Source organism: Copadichromis virginalis, linkage group LG3, assembly GCF_057382275.1.
Source record: "Copadichromis virginalis isolate Kocher_CV1m ecotype Utaka linkage group LG3, C_Virginalis_male_GT1.1, whole genome shotgun sequence".
In the NCBI taxonomy this organism is placed as follows: Eukaryota; Metazoa; Chordata; class Actinopteri; order Cichliformes; family Cichlidae; genus Copadichromis; species Copadichromis virginalis.
In genome coordinates this window covers 17,088,462-17,107,518 of record NC_140620.1, presented here as the reverse complement: position 1 = coordinate 17,107,518, position 19,057 = coordinate 17,088,462, and the positions used below count along the sequence as shown (strand labels likewise).

Below are 19,057 nucleotides of genomic sequence, written 5' to 3'. Positions count from 1 at the left end.
CTGGACATTTTCAGTGGGAGAAATGTTTTGTCACTCATCCAAGTGACTTCTTCAGTCTCAGCTGAGTCAGAAATCGGGAAGAGGGTCTATTGTTGATTGATTGATGATTTAATGTTGAGCAGATTTACAACATTAGGAAATTGCTATGGCACTTTGTGCAAACATAGGAAGGTTTCCCCCACTGAAAACGCTACGTCCAGATGAACAATCAAATTTAGGGATAAGCATGTCAGGTCAACCGGCGAGGACTGCGCACCATGACAGAACAGCTACCTGTTCCGTCATGGTGCGCAGGAGTCAAAATGAATAAATAGTAATTAAATTTAAAAAAATCACAATAGAAAGCCAAAACAAAAACATAAAATGTTTTTGACTCCTTTTTAACATAGTCATCAGAAATGATACAGAAAACAAGTAGTTTACAGAGTCCTCCTTTCGCCATGGTTTGGGCTTTTCAGCTGTGGCCACACACTTCATACTTCAAACTCAGGTGTGTTGAAACCTCACTTTGATGATCTGCTTGTATCCATGTTAGTATGTAAAGTCCAACATCTCCCTCTAGTGGCCATATATAAACCATGTGTGAGGATGGTGTTAATGTAAAATGTGAATCATAGTGTTCCAGTCAGTCATCAGTGTGTCTCTGCACAGCTGTAATTAAAATGTGTTCAGAGGGCCTCAGTGTCTGAATGGTTCCAGTTCAGCTCCATAACAGCAGCGTCCCTGGTTTGATTCCTGTGTTTCAGCTCATATCTGCCTCTCACTGAGGGGGACGTCCACTACATGGACATGGATTTGTTCATCAACCAAACTACAGATCACTGAGAGCAGAGGACATTTGACTCATTTCTGATTTTTCTATCCAGCTGTGTAAATTGCCAAATGTCTGAGGAAAGATTGTTTATAATGGAGCACTGTAACAAAAAAAAAATTTCCCCCAGGGATCAATAAAGTATTCTGATATGATTCAGATTCTGATTGAAGCTCATTGATTAAAAGATACATGTTTATAGTTTGTATCTTGCATTTTTGATAAGAATTTAGTTACCCAGTGTGTTTGAACCAATAGAAAGCTGGTGCTCAGAGGAAGAGGGCGGGCTTTACTTGGTGTCAGTGACAGAAATGAAAAAAAGCTCAAATGAGTGAGAAGGACGATGAAGGAAACATCTGTGCTGTGTCTGCTCTGTAAGTAGAATCTCTGTGTTTGTTTGAATTCTTGTACTTTGACTGTCTGCTCTCCTGATAACTGATGATGGAGGAGAAGACATGAAAAACAAATCAGGCTGAATTCAAGTTCAAACACCACGAGGACCAACTGCAGGTCTGAACTGACTCTTTATCTTTGCTCAGGAGTCGAGGAAACACAGCAGGCAGTGAAAAGATCAAATTGAAACGAAAGCCTTTATTGTCATTATCCACAGTATAACGAGATTTAAAACAGCTCCATAAAAGTGCACATGTACTTAGCCCATTATAAACAAATATGCAATAATATGGTAAATGGTAAAATGGTAAATGGTAAAATGGTAAAATGGTAAATTTGTATAGCTCTTTACATGGTACCTAAGGACCCCAAAGCGCTTTACACATCCAGTCAACCACTCATTCAAACACTGGTGATGGCAAGCTACATAGTAGCCACACCCACCCTGGGGTGCGCTGACAGAGGAGAGGCTGCCGGACACTGGCGCCACCGCGTCCTCTGACCACCACCAGTAGGCAACGGGTGAAGTGTCTTCCCAAAGGACACAACGAACGAGACTGTCCAAGCCGGGGCTCAAACCGGCAATTTTCCGATTACAAGGGGAACTTTCAACTGTTGAGCAATGATCAACAATAATGTAACTATACAAATAATATAAATACAAATACATAGCATACATGACACAGCCAGCCAGAGAATTATGACACAGACAATTTGAGCACAATTTTTAGTGCAAATTACGTTTGTGCAAGTTTGAGCTTTGGGGAAGAAGCTATATCCGAGTCTGTTTGCTCTAGCCTGTATGGATCTGATCTGCCACAGGGCAGTAGGTTAAAAAGATGGTTGTGTACTTGAAGATGTTTCTGGCCCTGCTGAGACAACGGGAGTTATAGATGGCAGACAAGAAGGGAAGGGGCAGCCAATGATTTTTCTTGCTGTGTTTACCACCGTCTGAAGTCTCTTCCTGTCTGCCTTTGTGCAGCTGGCGTGCCACACTGCCACTGCATAGGTCAGCAGGCTCTCGGTGATGCATCTGTACATGGTCACCAGCAGTGGGGTGTTTAGTTGCTCCTTCCTGAGCACCCTTAGAAAGTGTAGTCGGTGCTAGGCCTTCTTAACCAGCGCTGTGGTGTTACATTTTAAGGATTTCACTCTCTCTACACATTCACCGTTGATGGGCAGGGGGGCAGGGGCAGTTCTGTTTCGCCTGAAGTCAAGGATGATGTTAGGGTCAAATTAATTAATGTTGTCAGTTCTTGCACATGCATACACATGCACAATGCCTCATCTTTTGTAACCATTGGGGGGGTTTACGGTGCGAGGTTGTGTATGTTGTGTTGTGTATTGTAACAGTTTACAACAGCAGCAAGGAGAGTTGCTCTTTGAAGGACTTCAGCTGGAGACAGATGAGGAGTATTAAGCTCCACCGCCTGGTTCTGACCAAGCCGTCCCTTGTTAGCGAGTAAAAGACCAGTTGATGATGTTCAGTCTTGGTTTCGTTCTTCATGAGGAATAAGTCTCTAAACTAGCGAGGCCTGTGGAAACACAGACTCAACAGATGAGTTCCTTGGTCTTGGAGATGTTAAATGAGAGGTTGTTTAATGCACACTATTCTCCAAGTTTCAGGACCTAATCTCTGTAAGCCGCTTCATTTCCCCTGTGATCTGCCCCACTACTATTGCGTCATTTTGTCAATGATGTTGTCTGGGTGAGTGGGACTGCAGCCAGATGTGTAGAGTAGTGTGCTTAGTACTGTTGGAATCTCCCAATTCTTTTAATCTTTGGGCTGAAGGAAGGACAGTACTCGGTGTATAAATGCTCAATCAACAATCATTTATTTCCATACAATTCAATACTTATGAGCATTAGAACCATCATGATGGGGAGACCTGCCTGCAGAGGGTCACAGCAAGTCTCAAAATGGTGACGGGTTACTCAGCTTCTTATAGTCTCTAGTGGCCCCCACCTAGTCGTAAAAGCCTAAACATTACATTCTTTCTCTCTTACGGCGCCTAAGTTATGACCTCGGCTCCCTGTCTTTCTGCTCTTCTGAAAAGGTGGGGGTCTGGAATGTGGTCTGTTTCTTCTATTATCTGCACAAGGTCCTCTGCACACAACATTCTCTTCATGATTCAGCAGTATGAAATGTCAAGAAACAGTGTAACACATTCAACAGTGTCGAGTAATACAGGTCAATCCAATAGATCTAATGATTTTCACACTCTTTTAAGTCAGAAGTATAATGCAAACTAAAACTACATACTGATCACACACTCTATATTAAAGGGTATAATATGATCTACAGCAGTATCACACTTCAACTACTTTGATTACATATATAAGGTAACATATGATAACAGAATAATATCACAGTACACAACCCTGGAGAGAGCTGATGCTGAGAGTGCGAGGGGAAGAGAGGTCAGGATCCAGATTCACTCGCTGAGGTCGGTTGACCAAAATAGTGGCGGGAGCCACACACTTGCTCTTGGATAGGGGATGTACAAATTTGTCTTTCAGTCATTTACTCATTATGTGGACACAGCTCTATAGTGAAAACATGGGTTTACTGTGGTATTTAAAAGTTGTAGTACTGACCTGTACTGACTGTATAACAGGTCTGATAAACTCGAACTCTACTGTGACCCTGAAGTCGATAATTCTGCAAAAGAACAGAACACAATGTTGCTGTAGAAAATCAGAAAAGTGAGTTTGTGTGTTTGTCAGCTGTTTGTGTGGAGTTGTTCTTTATGTTCACCTCAAATCAACCTGAGTGTCATTTCTCTTTAGTTCTGATCTCACAGCTGAGCTGCACAACAAACCAAGGTCAGTAACCTTCTTCTGTCACAGTTTAAACCTGAGTGTCACGGTACTGGGTCGTGTGACCCAGTGTTTGCGTTTTACGTATTTTTTGTATTCATTTTTAATCTAGTTAATTTCTAGGTTGCTGGCCAGACCTTATTTCTTAGTTATTTCTGTCATCTCCGCCTGTACTCAGTCTCCCTGGTTCCTGCGTCTACGTTTCATGTCTATGCGGTTAAGTTCATGTCATGTTTTATCTCCATGTCTATGTCTCCGTGTTTCCTGTTTTATTTTGTAAGAGTCTGGTGTTCTTTGTTCATTGTAGTTAGTGTTACTCTCCCCTGTATTGTCATTGTGTTTCATTCGAGTCAGCTGTGTTCTCATGTGTCTCCACTTCCCCTGATCACCTCATGTGTGTATTTAAGTCCTCAGTCTTCCTTTGTTCGTTGTCGCGTCGTCTGTGTACTTCCCCTCTAGTCAAGTTAAGTGTTTTTCAGGAGTCTGTGCAGTTCATGTTTGCCATTTGGTTTATGTTGTTTTTCATGCAGCCGCACGATGAGGTTCCGTGCAGGTCATGTTCATGTCTGTTTCGTCATGCCATTTGGTTCACAGTTTCCATGCATCTGCACAGCATTCTGTTCACAGCGGTCATAGTTATTCCTTTCAGTCAGGTTAGTGTTTTTCCAGTTTAGGTTTTTGATTAGTTGCAGTCTCTGTCCCTGTTATGTTTTGTCTACTCCCTTCTGCATCAGCCCAAATAAAGGCTCACTTTCAGTTTAAGTTCACTCCCGTCTCCTCGCCTGTGTTCACGCCTGGGTCCACCACACACACTCTCCACACGGTCTGCCCCCGCTGGCCGTGACACTGAGAAATGCTCACTGATATGACCTGATTGGGGTCATGTTGGTAGATATCAAATATAAAAGTGCTGAAATGAGAAATGTAAGAAAATATTCACAGATAATCAGAGATTACAGTAACTCAGACTGTAATCCGAATACTTTTGTCAAGTAACGAGTAAAGTAAGGGATTACTATTGCAAAAAAGATAATTAGATTACTGTTACTTTCCCGTAAGCACACCGCGTTACTGTGTTACTAAAACCGTGATTTTTTTGCGAGAGTGTCTCATGACAATGACGTAAGCGAGTGCGACGTTCGGATCAACAGCTGTGTGCAGATCAACTGTTAACCATTCCTCGCCGTCAGTCCCCTGACCGTGGTCGGGAGACGCGAGGGGAGATGCTTCCTCCAGGGCCGAAGTTTGTCCTCCTTCGGGGTTAACTCCCTTCACTTTTGTGGAGTAGTGAGGCAGACAGAAACCAGCCGAGGCACCGGAGATTACTGAAGTGATGAGGCTTTAATAACAGTACTGCACACTTCGGAAACACACTGCATAGCCTGTAGCCCGTTAGAACGCTGCTCCCGGTCGCCCTCTCTACCCATGACACACTCTCTCTCTCTCTTTTCCCTCTTTCGCTCCCCGCGTTTCCTTCACGCGCATGCTCACACACACATCACATACACTCCTTACTGCACCCAGTCACACACAAGACGGCAATTCCTGCAACATCAACAATGGAAAATATATGGAGTGCAGGAGAGAGTTTGAGCGTGCAGCGTTTAAAGCGTGGAAGTAGGGGTAGGTTTTTATAATCGATTCATCGATTAAAATCGATTCTGGCTTGGATAACGTAAAATCGATTCATTAAAATCCTGAATCGATTTTTTAATATAAATTTATTTTGTCCGAAATGCCAGAATCTCTGGTGACATCTCACAAAATTTCAAGAACCACCAAACAGTAAATGAGAGCAGGTACAGGGATTCTGCACATAGACTTAAACACACAGCGCAACCCGCGGATCAGAATCAGTTAGATGTCGCCTTTCTCAGTCGGGGCTGAAAGCCGACAGCTTGCTGATCCGGGTCGGCACTTTGTGTTCACGCCCTTTATGCGCTGATTCTAAAGCTGTTAGTTTGATCTCTCTCCAAACAATATTGACCGAACCAGCAGCAAAAGAAGATCCAAACGCTTCACATAAACATCGTCATGAATTCACTCTTTTACTGTTTTGCTTCCATTGCGATGCGCAGCTCTCTCTCTCTCCCTCTCTCCCTCTCCCTCCCCCCCCCCCCCCTCTCTCTCTCTCGAACAGTTTCGCTTTCTTCATTATTCGCTTGCTTGTTACGCACAAGTCTACTGTTGTTTACAGCGCTGTCGGCCACTGTTTTTTTCCCTTTTACGTTTCTGCTGTTCAATACTGAACAAATTGAAACTTTTTAAAATTATTCAAAATGCAAAATGCTTAGCCGTGTCTCTAATAAAACCGCTGTAACGTCAGAGGTAATGTTCATTAATTAATGGTTTTCTTTCGTTTTTGATGTACTGCAGAATATTTTTTATAAAATCCCAGGCCAGGAAAATCACCTTCATGTTTTTATGTGTTTTATCTTCAGCTACTTTGACACAAAGGCATCTGCTGTGATGCTCACACCTTGGATAAAGTCTTGCGAGTGTCAGCTTCCTTTTTATAGATACAAAAATATGTAAATGTACTGATCTGAATTATATTTCTGACTGTCAAAATTTCCCAGATTTAAATCGAATCGAATCGAATTAAATCGAATCGTGGATCGAATCGATTCGGGACCTTGTGAATCGGAATTGAATCGATTCTAGAAATCAGTGACGATACCCAGCCCTACGTGGAAGTACTGACCTTACTTCTCTCCCATCTCTCTCCTCCATATCTCTCTGATCTGGTTCGGATCATCGCCCCATCTCGGTGTCTTAGATCTTCTTCTTCCCTTTCTCTCTCTGCCCTGCTCCCCCCGTCTTGTCACCATGGGGAGCAGGGCTTTAAGCTGCTCTGTTCCACGACTCTGGAATTCCCTCCTGATATAAGAAATATCTCTTCCTTATGTGGTGCATCTATTTGAAAGAGTGAGTGTAAAGACAAAAAAATATATATATTTTATATTTTATGTGCTGGAATGTGCAGAAAATAGGTTTAAATGTTAAACAAATTTCTTCCAGTCACAGAATGTTGCATATGATTACACTTTTGCTTGTTGCTTAAAGTTAATAGTTTAAAACTAATTTAAACAAGTTTTAAAAAGAGACTTTTCCATTTGATTACATTTTATATAATGGATTAGGCAGAAAGTTGAACTGGGCTGAAAGATCTATCGCTTTATCACCTATTCAGGTTGTAAATCATGTTTTTAAAAAGTAACTAAGTTACTAATTAGTTTTGAAAATAAGTAATCAGTAAAGCAATGGGATTACTTCTTGAAAAACAGTGATCAGTAATTAGTTACTGATTACTTTTTTCAAGTAACTTGACCAATTAAGGGCTATCAGGAGGGGCTATGCGCTTACCTGCTGCTCTCTGGCAGGTAGCTCCATGCCCTCCTGGGTTTTAATTGCACCTTAGAACACACATGCATCAACACTACATATGAGCGGGCGGAGGGAGGTTTGGAGTCTTCACACACCCCTGTTCTCTGCGGCCTGCTGGAGCAGGCGGGCTGGGAGGAGGAGCTGGCCCCCACTTCGGGGGTGGGGTGCCCTTAGCCTCTCAGCCTGGGGCTCGGTCACTCTGACACAGTTGGCTGCCGGCGGAGCTCACGGGCGCGTCACTGCAACCCCCCCTGGCTTCTGCTCCGCGGCTGCTGAGTGAGCCCTCATCTGGGACTCTCCTCAGCTCTTTCTGGGACAGTGGCGCAGCTGCCCCTCTGTTGGTCTTCCTTGGTCTCTTGTGTTCTGGGGGCCTCTGGATGTCTGGAGTCTTGATCTCCTCCATACCTGCTTCATGCCCTGGAGGACGGGGCTGTGGCCCCCCCACACCCTCTAGCAGATCATTACATGAAGGAACCTTTTAAAAAAACAAGCGCGTCCATGCTCACAGGTGTACACACGGGTGCTCACACCCACAAACTACACCCTTTTTGGCTCCTACCTCAAAGCACACTGCGCTGTCGATTTTACGTGCTGCACAATAATGTTTAATATTTACTAGTGTGTGTGAATGGGTGGATGACTGGATATGTAAAGCGCTATATAAATACAGGCCATTTACCATTTACTGTTATATTCTCATAGATCATTGTGATGTTGTTTATTATGTTGCTCTTTTTTTCTGCTTGTTTTCTCTTTTTTCTTTCTCAACAGGTGATCCAGGTGATTGATATATGGTTTTTTTTGTCTGTTTGTTTTGTTGGCTTTTGTTTTTTGCCCTTTATCCCTGTCCCTCTTCCCCACTCTTTTTCTTTCCCTCTTTCTTTCTTTCTTTCTTTCTCCGTTTTCTTTTCCCCAGTCAAATCTGTCCCGTGTGTAGCAAGTGAAAATAAAATAAAATAAACAATAAAAGCAAAGGTGAATGAAATAGACCATCATGGCAATTCTCTTTCTTTCTCCCCTTCTTTCCCCCAGTCAAGTCTGTCCCGTATTTAGCAAGTGAAAATAAAATAAACAATAAAAGGTGAATCAAATAGACCATTGCGGCAAGGCTGGGATGGTCCATTTGGTAAAGTAAATCCGTTGGGCATCTTTCTTTGCCTTTAGACAATAATTCTGATGACAAAAGAACCAAACGGGACAGGCCCAAAAAAAAAAAGTAATTTCTATAACACTGCAGATAATATGTCACTGTTTAAACCTGATAAATGCTCACTGATATGACCTGATTGGGTTCATATTTCACAATGTAAAGTTTAACAGATCATCATTTTTTCATTGTAACCCTCACAGCTCGTCTGACTGTGAGTCCCAGCAGTTCTCAGTTCTTTGAAGGAGACTTTGTGTCTCTGAGCTGTGAGGAGGACGACAGCTCTGCTGGATGGACTCTGAGGAGAAACACAAGCAATTTACAGAGGACTCAGTGTGGAGCTGAATGGGGGAAACCAGCTGGTTCTTCCTGTAACATGAGCTACATCTTAACACAGGACAGTGGAGTTTACTGGTGTGAGTCCAGAGAGGGTCCCATCAGTAACATGGTTAAGCTGACAGTCACTGGTAAGCTGAGTGTGTGGAGTTAGTGTTGATGAAGCTGTGTGTAAATGGATGAAATGCTGTAGTTTGTCTCTGTGTTGAGGTGGATCAGTGATCCTGCAGAGTCCTGTCCTCCCTGTGATGGAGGGAGATGACGTCACTCTGCTCTGTAAAACAAAGACCACTCCCTCCAACCTCCCAGCTGCTTTCTATAAAGATGGCTCCCTCATCAGGAAGCAGCCTACAGGTCACATGACCATCCAGCATGTTTCCAGGTCTGATGAAGGCCTCTACAAGTGTGACATCAGCGGTCATGGAGAGTCTCCATCCAGCTGGATCACTGTCACAGGTGACACACTCACCTGTCTGTGTTTCTGCAGCTTTCAACATTCACAATGTGACGACAACTTAATGACTGTGTTTGCTTTATTTTAGGGGAACACACCACCACACCTCCACCTACATCCACATCTCCACCTACATCCACACCTCCTCCTGGTTCCTCTATCATACTTGTGTTATCATGTGTTGGATCAGTCTGTGTTGTGGTTCTACTGGTGTTACTGGTTCTGCTGGTGAAACGATGTGTTCACAGGAAACCTGAAGGTGAGACTCAGAATTCTGAAATTTACAATTACTGAGTAATCTACACTTTTAATTTTGATTACATGTCTTTGATGGTGGAGTTAAACATGTACAGCAACATCAACATATCAAATAGTGAAAAACAGCCTTTCAAACAGAGGAAATATTGGAAATATTGCACTGATATTGCAATCAGTGCAAAACTGTGTTTTGCACTGATTGCAAAACACAGTTTTGCAAAATAGAAATTTGAAGCCTTTCTAACAGATGCCTCAAATGTATAAAGTACATTTGAATATTTGAAATGCTCTCAGGTTTGAGTTCAGTCTCTGGTTAACAACCTGTGGCAGTAATCCACCTGGCTACCCCATCGGCTGGGGGTCTCTGGATCAAGGTAAGAAACACTGGAGGATACATAGCCTGATGGCTTTGAATTTAGGATGCCCTCTAGTTCAATCAACAGATTCCTGAGAACATCTTCAGCCACAGGTTGGGTACCAACAGTTACATAGAACATTGTCTTAATAAAGTAACTTTCCCTTCCCACAAACCACCAAAGTGTGGGGCACTAGGTGTGTTAAATTTAAAGTAAATCTTCTGCTTGGTAAGGATCTGTTGCAAACTGGCAGATCACTCAGTAATTGCTTTCTGTAGCTCCCTTTTAGCCCCCCAAAAGTTAGTGCCTTAATCTGAGATAATCTCTGTGGGTTTTCCTTTGTGAGCAATAAATGTTCTTTCATCATTGTTGTTTCTGGCTGAATTAACATACCTCCATGCATATGGGTCTGTCAGGTCTTGATCTTCATCTAGCTGTGCCCCTGTCACAGCAGTGCAAAGCTCCAGGCAAGGGATGGATGACTTTATTTTGGCCATAGACAGTTTTTAGGGATGCAACTGACTCATACGCCTGCTTAGAAGCATCACATTAGGCATGACTGGCTAATGAAAAGAGGAGTTTATCAACAGAGGGTTCCATTGACACTCACTACCAAGTTCAATCACATTCTTGCCAGGAAGACTCCTTTTACAAGAGTCAGCCTGTATGCAGTCCTTCCTGCTACCACTATACATTATTAGTCCTTCAAGCTGGATGTTGTATCTTTTCCTAGAATCCGAAGAAGCTTTTCAATATGCAGGCAATCTTCTCTCAGGCAGAAGCACTCAGCCAAATACACCCACGTGCCTGTCAGGATTGATATTTTTTATATTGTTGTTTATGCTTAGAAATATGTAATCATTTGTATGCGGATAAAATATCTTATCCTTATTAGGTCTGATAAGATTCTGTGTGCACTTGTGTACCATGAGATGGGAGGAAGCAGCCTCGACGTTATAATTTCCATTACAGCTTTAGAAACCAGATTGTCCTGTTCTATTAAAGAGTAAGACTTTGCATCTTTAAGTGGTCATTTGAGATACGACCTGTTGCAAGTTCCTGTCTTTATAGTTTAGCAAGACACTCACTTCTCACTTGTCATGCCAAAATATGATGTATTTTGTCATGACAAACTAACGTGTGTCATGCTGGACCCTGGACCAAACTCATCACAGAGATATTGCCAGCTGCATGAGCTAGCTTTCATGACGATTGGTGATGAGATAGATTTATCAGACATTTGATGGGGAGATACTGGAGTATTTGCTTTATGAATCAGGCCTCTCGTTGTGATGCTCAATACTCTTGAGCCAGACAGTGAAGCTATGGAGTAACTTCTGAGGAAGTTGGCAGGTAAGATGAGGTTTTCCAGACAGATAGGCCACCAACATGGAAAAATGTGCATCTTCTTTGACCTATCAGAATGGTCAAACATGCACTAACATGAGTATAAACCCTCATGTTAGTGTGAAGAAATGCTCATGAACAGGAAAAGACTGAAACAAGGTCATGGATGAGATCGGAAACTATCACCTCCTGCCAGTACTATTTATTTATTTTTCAGGGTTAAACTTTATGCTTCTCACTTTTAATAGACTTTTTTTGTTTTACTTCTTTTGTCCAGAATGTGTAAACGTTATCATCTTAATCCAGTGTAGGTTTTTGTCATGTGTTTAATGTTGCTCATTGTGTGTTCGACTGTGTTTGTGGTTTGTGGTTAACAGAAGCTAACAGCTCTGCAGTCGTCCAACATCCTGTCTCAGATTTTTGAAAAAGTTGCAGGTGTGAAACCACAGTTAAACTCAATTCTATTTATCTAAGCGTCTCTATTTAAATTCCAAATGCAACTTAAAAACTTAACTTTTATATAGTTTGTGAGTTTCTGATATGTTGATCCAATGCAAGCATCATTGTGAAAAGTAGTCATGTTTTCTATGTAAATGCTATTGTCCGCTACTAATGATCCAAATGCTTTTTGTGTAGACATTTCTGTAACAACAGAGCTGTCTTTACAATCAGCTCTGCTATCAACTGTATGACCTACAGTGATGTCTTCCTTATTTGTTTTATTCTGTAGAGAGTGCTGTAATCCACTCAGCAGTCAGAACAGAAGATGTCACTTATGGACAAATCATCATCAAAACGAAGCAAAAAAGTTCAAATATGAGAGGTAAAGCTGCTTTTCTTCCAAAATGCCCTTTCTTTACAGACATGATCCTTTGTTTACAACTGCCATACCATAATTTATTTATATAGCACTTTAAAAACAATAAAAGGTCAACAAAACTGCTGTACAGCAGACATATAAGAAGTACAATAGGAACAATAAAAACAATAAAAAATAACAATAAAGTAACAGTATCAGTTACCCATTGGTTCAAAAGCCAGTGAATAAAAATGTTTTTAACCTAGATTTAACGACCACCACTGAAGTAGATTGCCTGAAGTGAAGAGGAAGATCATTCCAAAGCTTCAAGGCTATAGTTTAAAATGCTCACTCTTCATTTAGATTTAGGCACTGACAGCAACAACTGCTCAGCTGACTAGAGTGAGGCCAGGCCCTATTAAAAGAGAGTTGCATTAATTCAATCATGAGGTTATCAAAGCATGGATGATAGTGTCCCGACTGGAAAGGTTTAACCTTTGACAGACGTCTGAGGTGACTGAATGAAGATTTCACCACCCCATTTAGGCTACATCTACACTAATCCTGATACATTTGGAAATGGATATTAAAACTGATATTAATCTTTAACAGGGCTGTCAAAATTGAGAGCAAACAAAACAACTGCTGTATAATGCCCTCCTATATCTCAGTTTAATCGGTCACATGACTGCATGATATGACTAAAATGAGCCATTTTTTTTACGAAAGCCTGTGGTTACACTGTCCACACTGTGACGTGAAAATAGTGTTTTCAAATGTATCCACTTGGAGAGCATTTTCAAAAAGCCTTGACCGAAAACGCTGTCTCAGTGTGGATGGAGGGCCAAGATAAACAAAACAAAAAACTGTTCTTATCAGTCTTTACTACCATCTTCTGCAGAGATGTGCAGCTTGTCATTTTCATCGCCTTTCACAATTCCTACATTCTTTTCATTGTACTAACATCTGGGTTAGTAGGTCTATTAATTATATTTACTATGTATGTAGCATGCTGACATTTCCCAATAAGCATGAGGCTGATGGCAATACTATGATATCTATTGGTAATTAGAGTTCATTGGTTGCTTTTAAAAAGTCATCAGAATTTGAGAAATTATAGACTAAAACAGAAGAAGAATATTATCCCTTGATGGTTATTGTACATGTACAGTAAAATTATTGGTGTGCCACAAAAACTGTGCAGGAATAAAATATAAGAATTAAGACAGCAGGAATAAATAATAAACAGGACAAATATACACAATTAAGAGAAAAATATACCAACAGTGTTTCGCTTTGGTGGCCTCAGAATCTCATCTCTGATTTTTGCGGATGATGTGGTTCTGTTGGCTTCATCGGGTGAGGGCCTCCAGCTCGCACTGGAGCGGTTCGCAGCCGAGTGTGAAGCAGCGGGAATGAGGATCAGCACCTCCAAATCTGAGGCCATGGTTCTCAGCCGGAAAAGGGTGGAGTGCCCACTCCGGGTCGGGGATGAGTTCCTGCCCCAAGTGGAGGAGTTCAAGTATCTCGGGGTCTTGTTCGCGAGTGATGGGAGAAGGGAGCCGGAGATCGACAGACGGATTGGGGCTGCAGCTGCAGTAATGCGGACGCTGCACCAGTCCGTCGTGGTGAAGAGGGAGCTGAGTGTAAAAGCGAAGCTCTCAATTTACCGGTCGATCTACGTCCCTACCCTCACCTATGGCCACGAGCTGTGGGTAGTGACCGAAAGAACGAGATCGCGGATACAAGCGGCAGAAATGAGCTTCCTCCGAAGGGTGGCTGGCCTCTCCCTTAGAGATAGGGTGAGAAGTTCGGCCATCCAGGAGGGGCTCAGAGTAGAGCCGCTGCTGCTCCACATCGAAAGGAGTCAGCTGAGGTGGTTCGGGCATCTGACAAGGATGCCCCCTGGGCGCCTCCTGGGTGAGGTGTTCGAGGCATGTCCCACCGGGAGGAGGCCCCGGGGCAGACCCAGGACATGCTGGAGAGATTATATCTCTCGGCTGGCCTGGGAACGCCTTGGTATTCCCCCGGATAAGCTGGAGGAGGTGGCTGGGGAGAGGGAGGTCTGGGCCTCTTTGCTTAGGCTGCTGCCCCCGCGACCCGGCCCCGGATAAAGCGGATGAAAATGGATGGATGGATGGATATACCAAAACAAGAGAAAGGTACACAACAGAAAAGGAAGATGGCCCCAACGGACCGAGTGCTCAGTGAATACCTCAGGCAGCAGAAACCCAAGAAAGAGGAGGGAGACGAGGAACCATCATGGAAGGACAGGCCCCTGCACGGTATGTACCACCGGCAGATAGAGGAGGTGGCTGATATCCAGAAATCCTACCAGTGGCTGGACAAAGCTGGACTGAAAGACAGCACAGAGGCACTAATCATGGCAGCACAAGAACAAGCTCTGAGTACAAGATCCATAGAGGCTGGGGTCTATCACACCAGGCAAGACCCCAGGTGCAGGCTGTGTAAAGATGCCCCAGAGACAATCCAGCACATAACAGCAGGGTGCAAGATGCTAGCAGGCAAGGCATACATGGAACGCCATAACCAGGTGGCCGGCATAGTGTACAGGAACATCTGTGCCGAGTATAACCTGGAAGTCCCGAGGTCAAAATGGGAGAAGCCCCCAAGGGTGGTGGAGAATGACCAAGCTAAGATCCTGTGGGACTTCCAGATACAGACGGACAAAATGGTGGTGGCTAACCAACCGGACATAGTGGTGGTAGACAAACAGAAGAAGACGGCCGTAGTGATCGATGTAGCGGTTCCGAATGACAGCAATATCAGGAAGAAGGAACACGAGAAGCTGGAGAAATACCAAGGGCTCAGAGAAGAGCTCGAGAGGATGTGGAGGGTGAAGGTAACAGTGGTCCCCGTGGTAATCGGAGCACTAGGTGCGGTGACTCCCAAGCTAGGCGAGTGGCTCCAGCAGATCCCGGGAATAACATCAGAGATCTCTGTCCACATGTGTGTGTGTGTGTGTGTGTGTGTGTGTGTGTGTGTGTGTGTGTGTGTGTGTGTGTGTGTGTGTGTGTGTGTGATTTGTTTGCTTGATTCTACTTTTTCAAAATTCTGTATTGAGTGCTTGTGCCAGAATGATGCCGACTGATCAAACTGATTACAGCATGTCATCATGATCATGTTCATCAATTCAACCTTCAGTGATGTTCTATGAGGAGTAAAATATCTCAGACTGGTTTAAATTTGGCAGATCTACAGGTCTGTGGACCACATTTGGCCATAACTAATTGTGTAGTCTCAGCCTCAGGTCCACCTTACCTCGACAAAATTTAAGGTGTGTTGTAATTTTTGACGATTGCCATAACTGAGTGTTAAATCTCACAGCATTGTTGATTTAGCAAACAAGTTGTAAACAGAAATAATCAGTTGGGATTAGGAGATGTCTAAGCAAACAAAATAATCAAACTTAACCTACTTTGATACAATGAATTTTTTTTTTACTTCTTTCTGCACGTGAAACCCCCAAAGCAACTTCCTGTTGTTGATACCAGTTAACTGTAGACTGAGGGTGTTGAGACCTCTTACCACAGTGTGTCCTGGTTTGGCTAACAGAAGTGTTCATGTTGTGAGAACAACATGCGTTGTGCTCTGTGGTGAAGCGTCTCAGTCTGCATTAGAAGAAGATGGCAGCTTTGTGGTCGTCTGCCTCCCATGTTCACAGAAACACCCACCAGCTCTTTCAGGTCAAATGTTTTTCAGCAGAGGTGGTAAGAAGTGGAAAAAAACTGAAAACCCACAGCTGTGTATAAAGGTTACTGCTTAATATCTGATTAAACCAAAATAAAAATGCCCTGCCAGAGCTATAGTGTAACAATAAAAAAAAATACTCCCAAAAAGTTATTTTTCTTTTTCTGGATTTAGTGCTTTCAGTGGGAGAAACTTTTCTTCCCTCATCCAAGTGACTTCTTCAGTCTCAGCTTCTGTCTCAGAGGTGTTACGACCCCCTCTGTTAGGGGACAGGGAGGTAACATAAATAAGCCCTCACACATAAAACTAAGTGAAATAAAGCTTTTATTGCAAAATTCAAACAGAAAACCGACAGGGACACGTTCTGCCGACCACTGGGAAAATAATCAGCACACAATTAACTAACACACATGTGAGTGAAAAACTAAAGCTAACCTCACATGCTGTAACACCACCAAACTCTACTCCAGTTAAGTTCAACCATAGACAGAGATTAACAAGCAAACTTGAAAACTATGAACAGAGTTTGGTGAGCAAAGTTCAAAGAGAGAGAGGCAAAAGGGACAAACTGCATGTTCAGTCTTAAGCAGCAGCCCCCAGAGTGAAGGATCTCCAGCCTTCTGTAGCCACAGGTGAGCACAATAAGCCACTCACTGCTACACGTAGGACCACAGGATCCCCAGGCAGCCAACCATCTATGTGGGTTGACGAATTTCAATCTGCATGCAGGAGGGCTGGCACGGGTCTCCAGCTAGCCAATTGTCAGTGAGTCCTGGCACTCTTAGATTTGCTTGAAGAGAAAAAGGCTTTCTCACTTTCTCCGAGGCTAAGGGCCGTAGCAGCAGGTTTCAATCTTATAAACAGTACATTTGCAAAATGACTGAAGCTTGCCAAATGAATGAACAATGAGCTGGGAGGTCAGTTCTTTGATCATTAAATGGCCTGTATTTGTATAGCGCTTTACTAGTCCCTAAGGACCCCAAAGCGCTTTACACATCCAGTCATCCACCCATTCACACACTGGTGACGGCAAGCTACATTGTAGCCACAGCCATCCTGGGGCCCACTGACAGAACACTGGCACCACCAGGCCCTCTGACCACCACCACCAGTAGGCAACGGGTGTCTTGCCCAAGGACACAACGACCAAGCCGGGGCTCAAACCGGCAACCTTTCGATTACAAGGCAAACTCCCAATTCTTGAGCCACGATCACCCCGTGTGTATTAATATACAAAATATCAGAACAGAATCAACCTTTTCGGATTTACTTACGTGGATGATTGAGCATGCATTAAGACAAATAAAACAGTACTCTAAACATTGTACATGCAATTATTTCTATGTGTTTAATTGTGCAGGGAGTGATCCAGCTGCAGCAGTGAGAACAGAAACCATCAGTTATGGAGAAATAGCCATCACACCAAAAGTTCTTAAATTACTGTAGTCTTCCTCCGTAACATAAGTATGAGTTGTACTGTCACATATTTGTCAGCTAAACTACTATCTACCTGTATAAACCTGAGCCTACAGTCCCACATGCTACAAATCCCTTTTCGAGAGAATACACAAGTAATCTTTCTATTTGTGTATACATATCAACACAAGACTGACAACACAAGTTGAGAATCAACAAAGAGACTTCAAAGTGACAGATATAAATGGAGGCTATAAACCTACAAGCCTAACAGCTCATCACTGCCTTGATTACCTGTTAAAGATCAGGCTTTGGCTGCTGGGCTGGGGTCTGTCCAGACTCAACATCACTTTAACATGATTCTCTGGTTCTTCACCAGCTTTGTGGCAACATGCTGTCTGTGCAGATGTTGTTAATGTCGTTTTAGTCGTGTGATTATTGATTTGTTAAAAAAAAATTAGTTGAAATCAGGAACATTGCAGTTGGTTGTTGCCATTCACATCTCTTACAAAGAACTATTGTGGTCATCATAAATAATATCTTACCATCTTTAGCTCACGTTACCTGTGGTGTACCACAGGGTTCAATTTTAAGTCCTCTGTGATTTTCTGTTTACAAGTGACTTGGTCAAACTTTAAACACCCACGTCTCCTTTCATTGTCACACCACTACTCACCATTACTCCCTGAAGCTCTCACCTCTATCTCACCCAGGGAATACTGCAGAGAGAAAGAGAGAGAGACTCTGAAAGCAGCAATCATGTGACCTTTTAATGTAATTTAAAGCACATGATCAGCTAATTGCTACAGATCACTGGGTCTCAGATTTGAGTTTTCTGATTTGTTTCAGTGTGTTATGAAGCAGTTAAAGCGTGGAAACTATGCAAGTTATATAACTATGAGGTGGTTCTCTGGTCTTATTTGGGACTGTGTGATGCAGAGGTGGAGACAGAAGGTCTTGATTGAACTACAAAGCTTGTAATCATGTTTCCTGTTGTTTGAACTGTGTGTGTTTGTGTTCAGACTTTAAACCAGAGCCAGACGTCGTCTACTCTTCACTGAAGTAGTCCACCAGTCCAACCACTGACGTCCCCCTAGCACCTCAGACCAGAGGACATCCAGATACCACAGAGAAGGAGCTTGAAGGATAGACCAGCCACAGAAGGCGAGGCGTATGTATATATATATATATATATATATATATATATATATATATATATATATATATATATATATATATTTTAACAGGGGTTTAAAATTTTGACTTAAAATAAACAATGATAAAATACATTAATGCTTAATTAATTAATTAATTAATCTATTGCCACAGTAACGATGCCATTATTTGTAGTGTCTGGTTTCTATCAGCTGAATAAATTTTTGTTCTCATTTGTTTTCCTTGTGTGGTTCTGTGGGTTTCACCACGTTGTTAGATGGAAAATGTAACTTCTTTCGGTTTGGTTGTGGCTAACCGATACACGCCTCATTTCACTGCAGAAAACAAAGAATAGCCATTAAACCAGAACTACAGCAGTATATGTAACCTGCCAAGAAGAGTCTCAGTACTGAGCGTGTGTGAAGAGGTTTGATGCCTTTTCTTTAGTCACCCGGAACTAAATGATAAGGGAAAAACTCTGAATGCAGATAATATCTTTCTTTTTCTTTTTTTTTTTATTTTCAGGCAGAACAAAAGAAACACAGCTTCTTAAACATGAATCATCATCAAGCATCTTTCCATTTTATTTATATAGTGAAGAGTGTTAAGGTTCAAAATATTGGGGATGGAGACAAGAGAAAAACCACAATAACAACACTGGTCCGGC

The 19,057-nt window shown here is 42.6% G+C and overlaps 1 protein-coding gene across 1 annotated transcript; it reads left to right on the top strand.

Annotated features, from left to right (window-relative positions):
• The first annotated feature begins 1,081 nt into the window (after positions 1-1,081).
• Positions 1,082-18,402, top strand: LOC146713104 (Fc receptor-like protein 5). The gene is made up of 8 exons (XM_085452356.1): positions 1,082-1,185; positions 3,995-4,030; positions 8,762-9,025; positions 9,105-9,350; positions 9,437-9,607; positions 11,316-11,325; positions 12,044-12,132; positions 18,258-18,402. The coding sequence occupies exons 1-8, from the start codon at positions 1,155-1,157 to the stop codon at positions 18,299-18,301; spliced, it is 891 nt and encodes a 296-aa protein (XP_085308482.1). The 5' UTR covers positions 1,082-1,154; the 3' UTR covers positions 18,302-18,402.
• Positions 18,403-19,057: the final 655 nt, after the last annotated feature.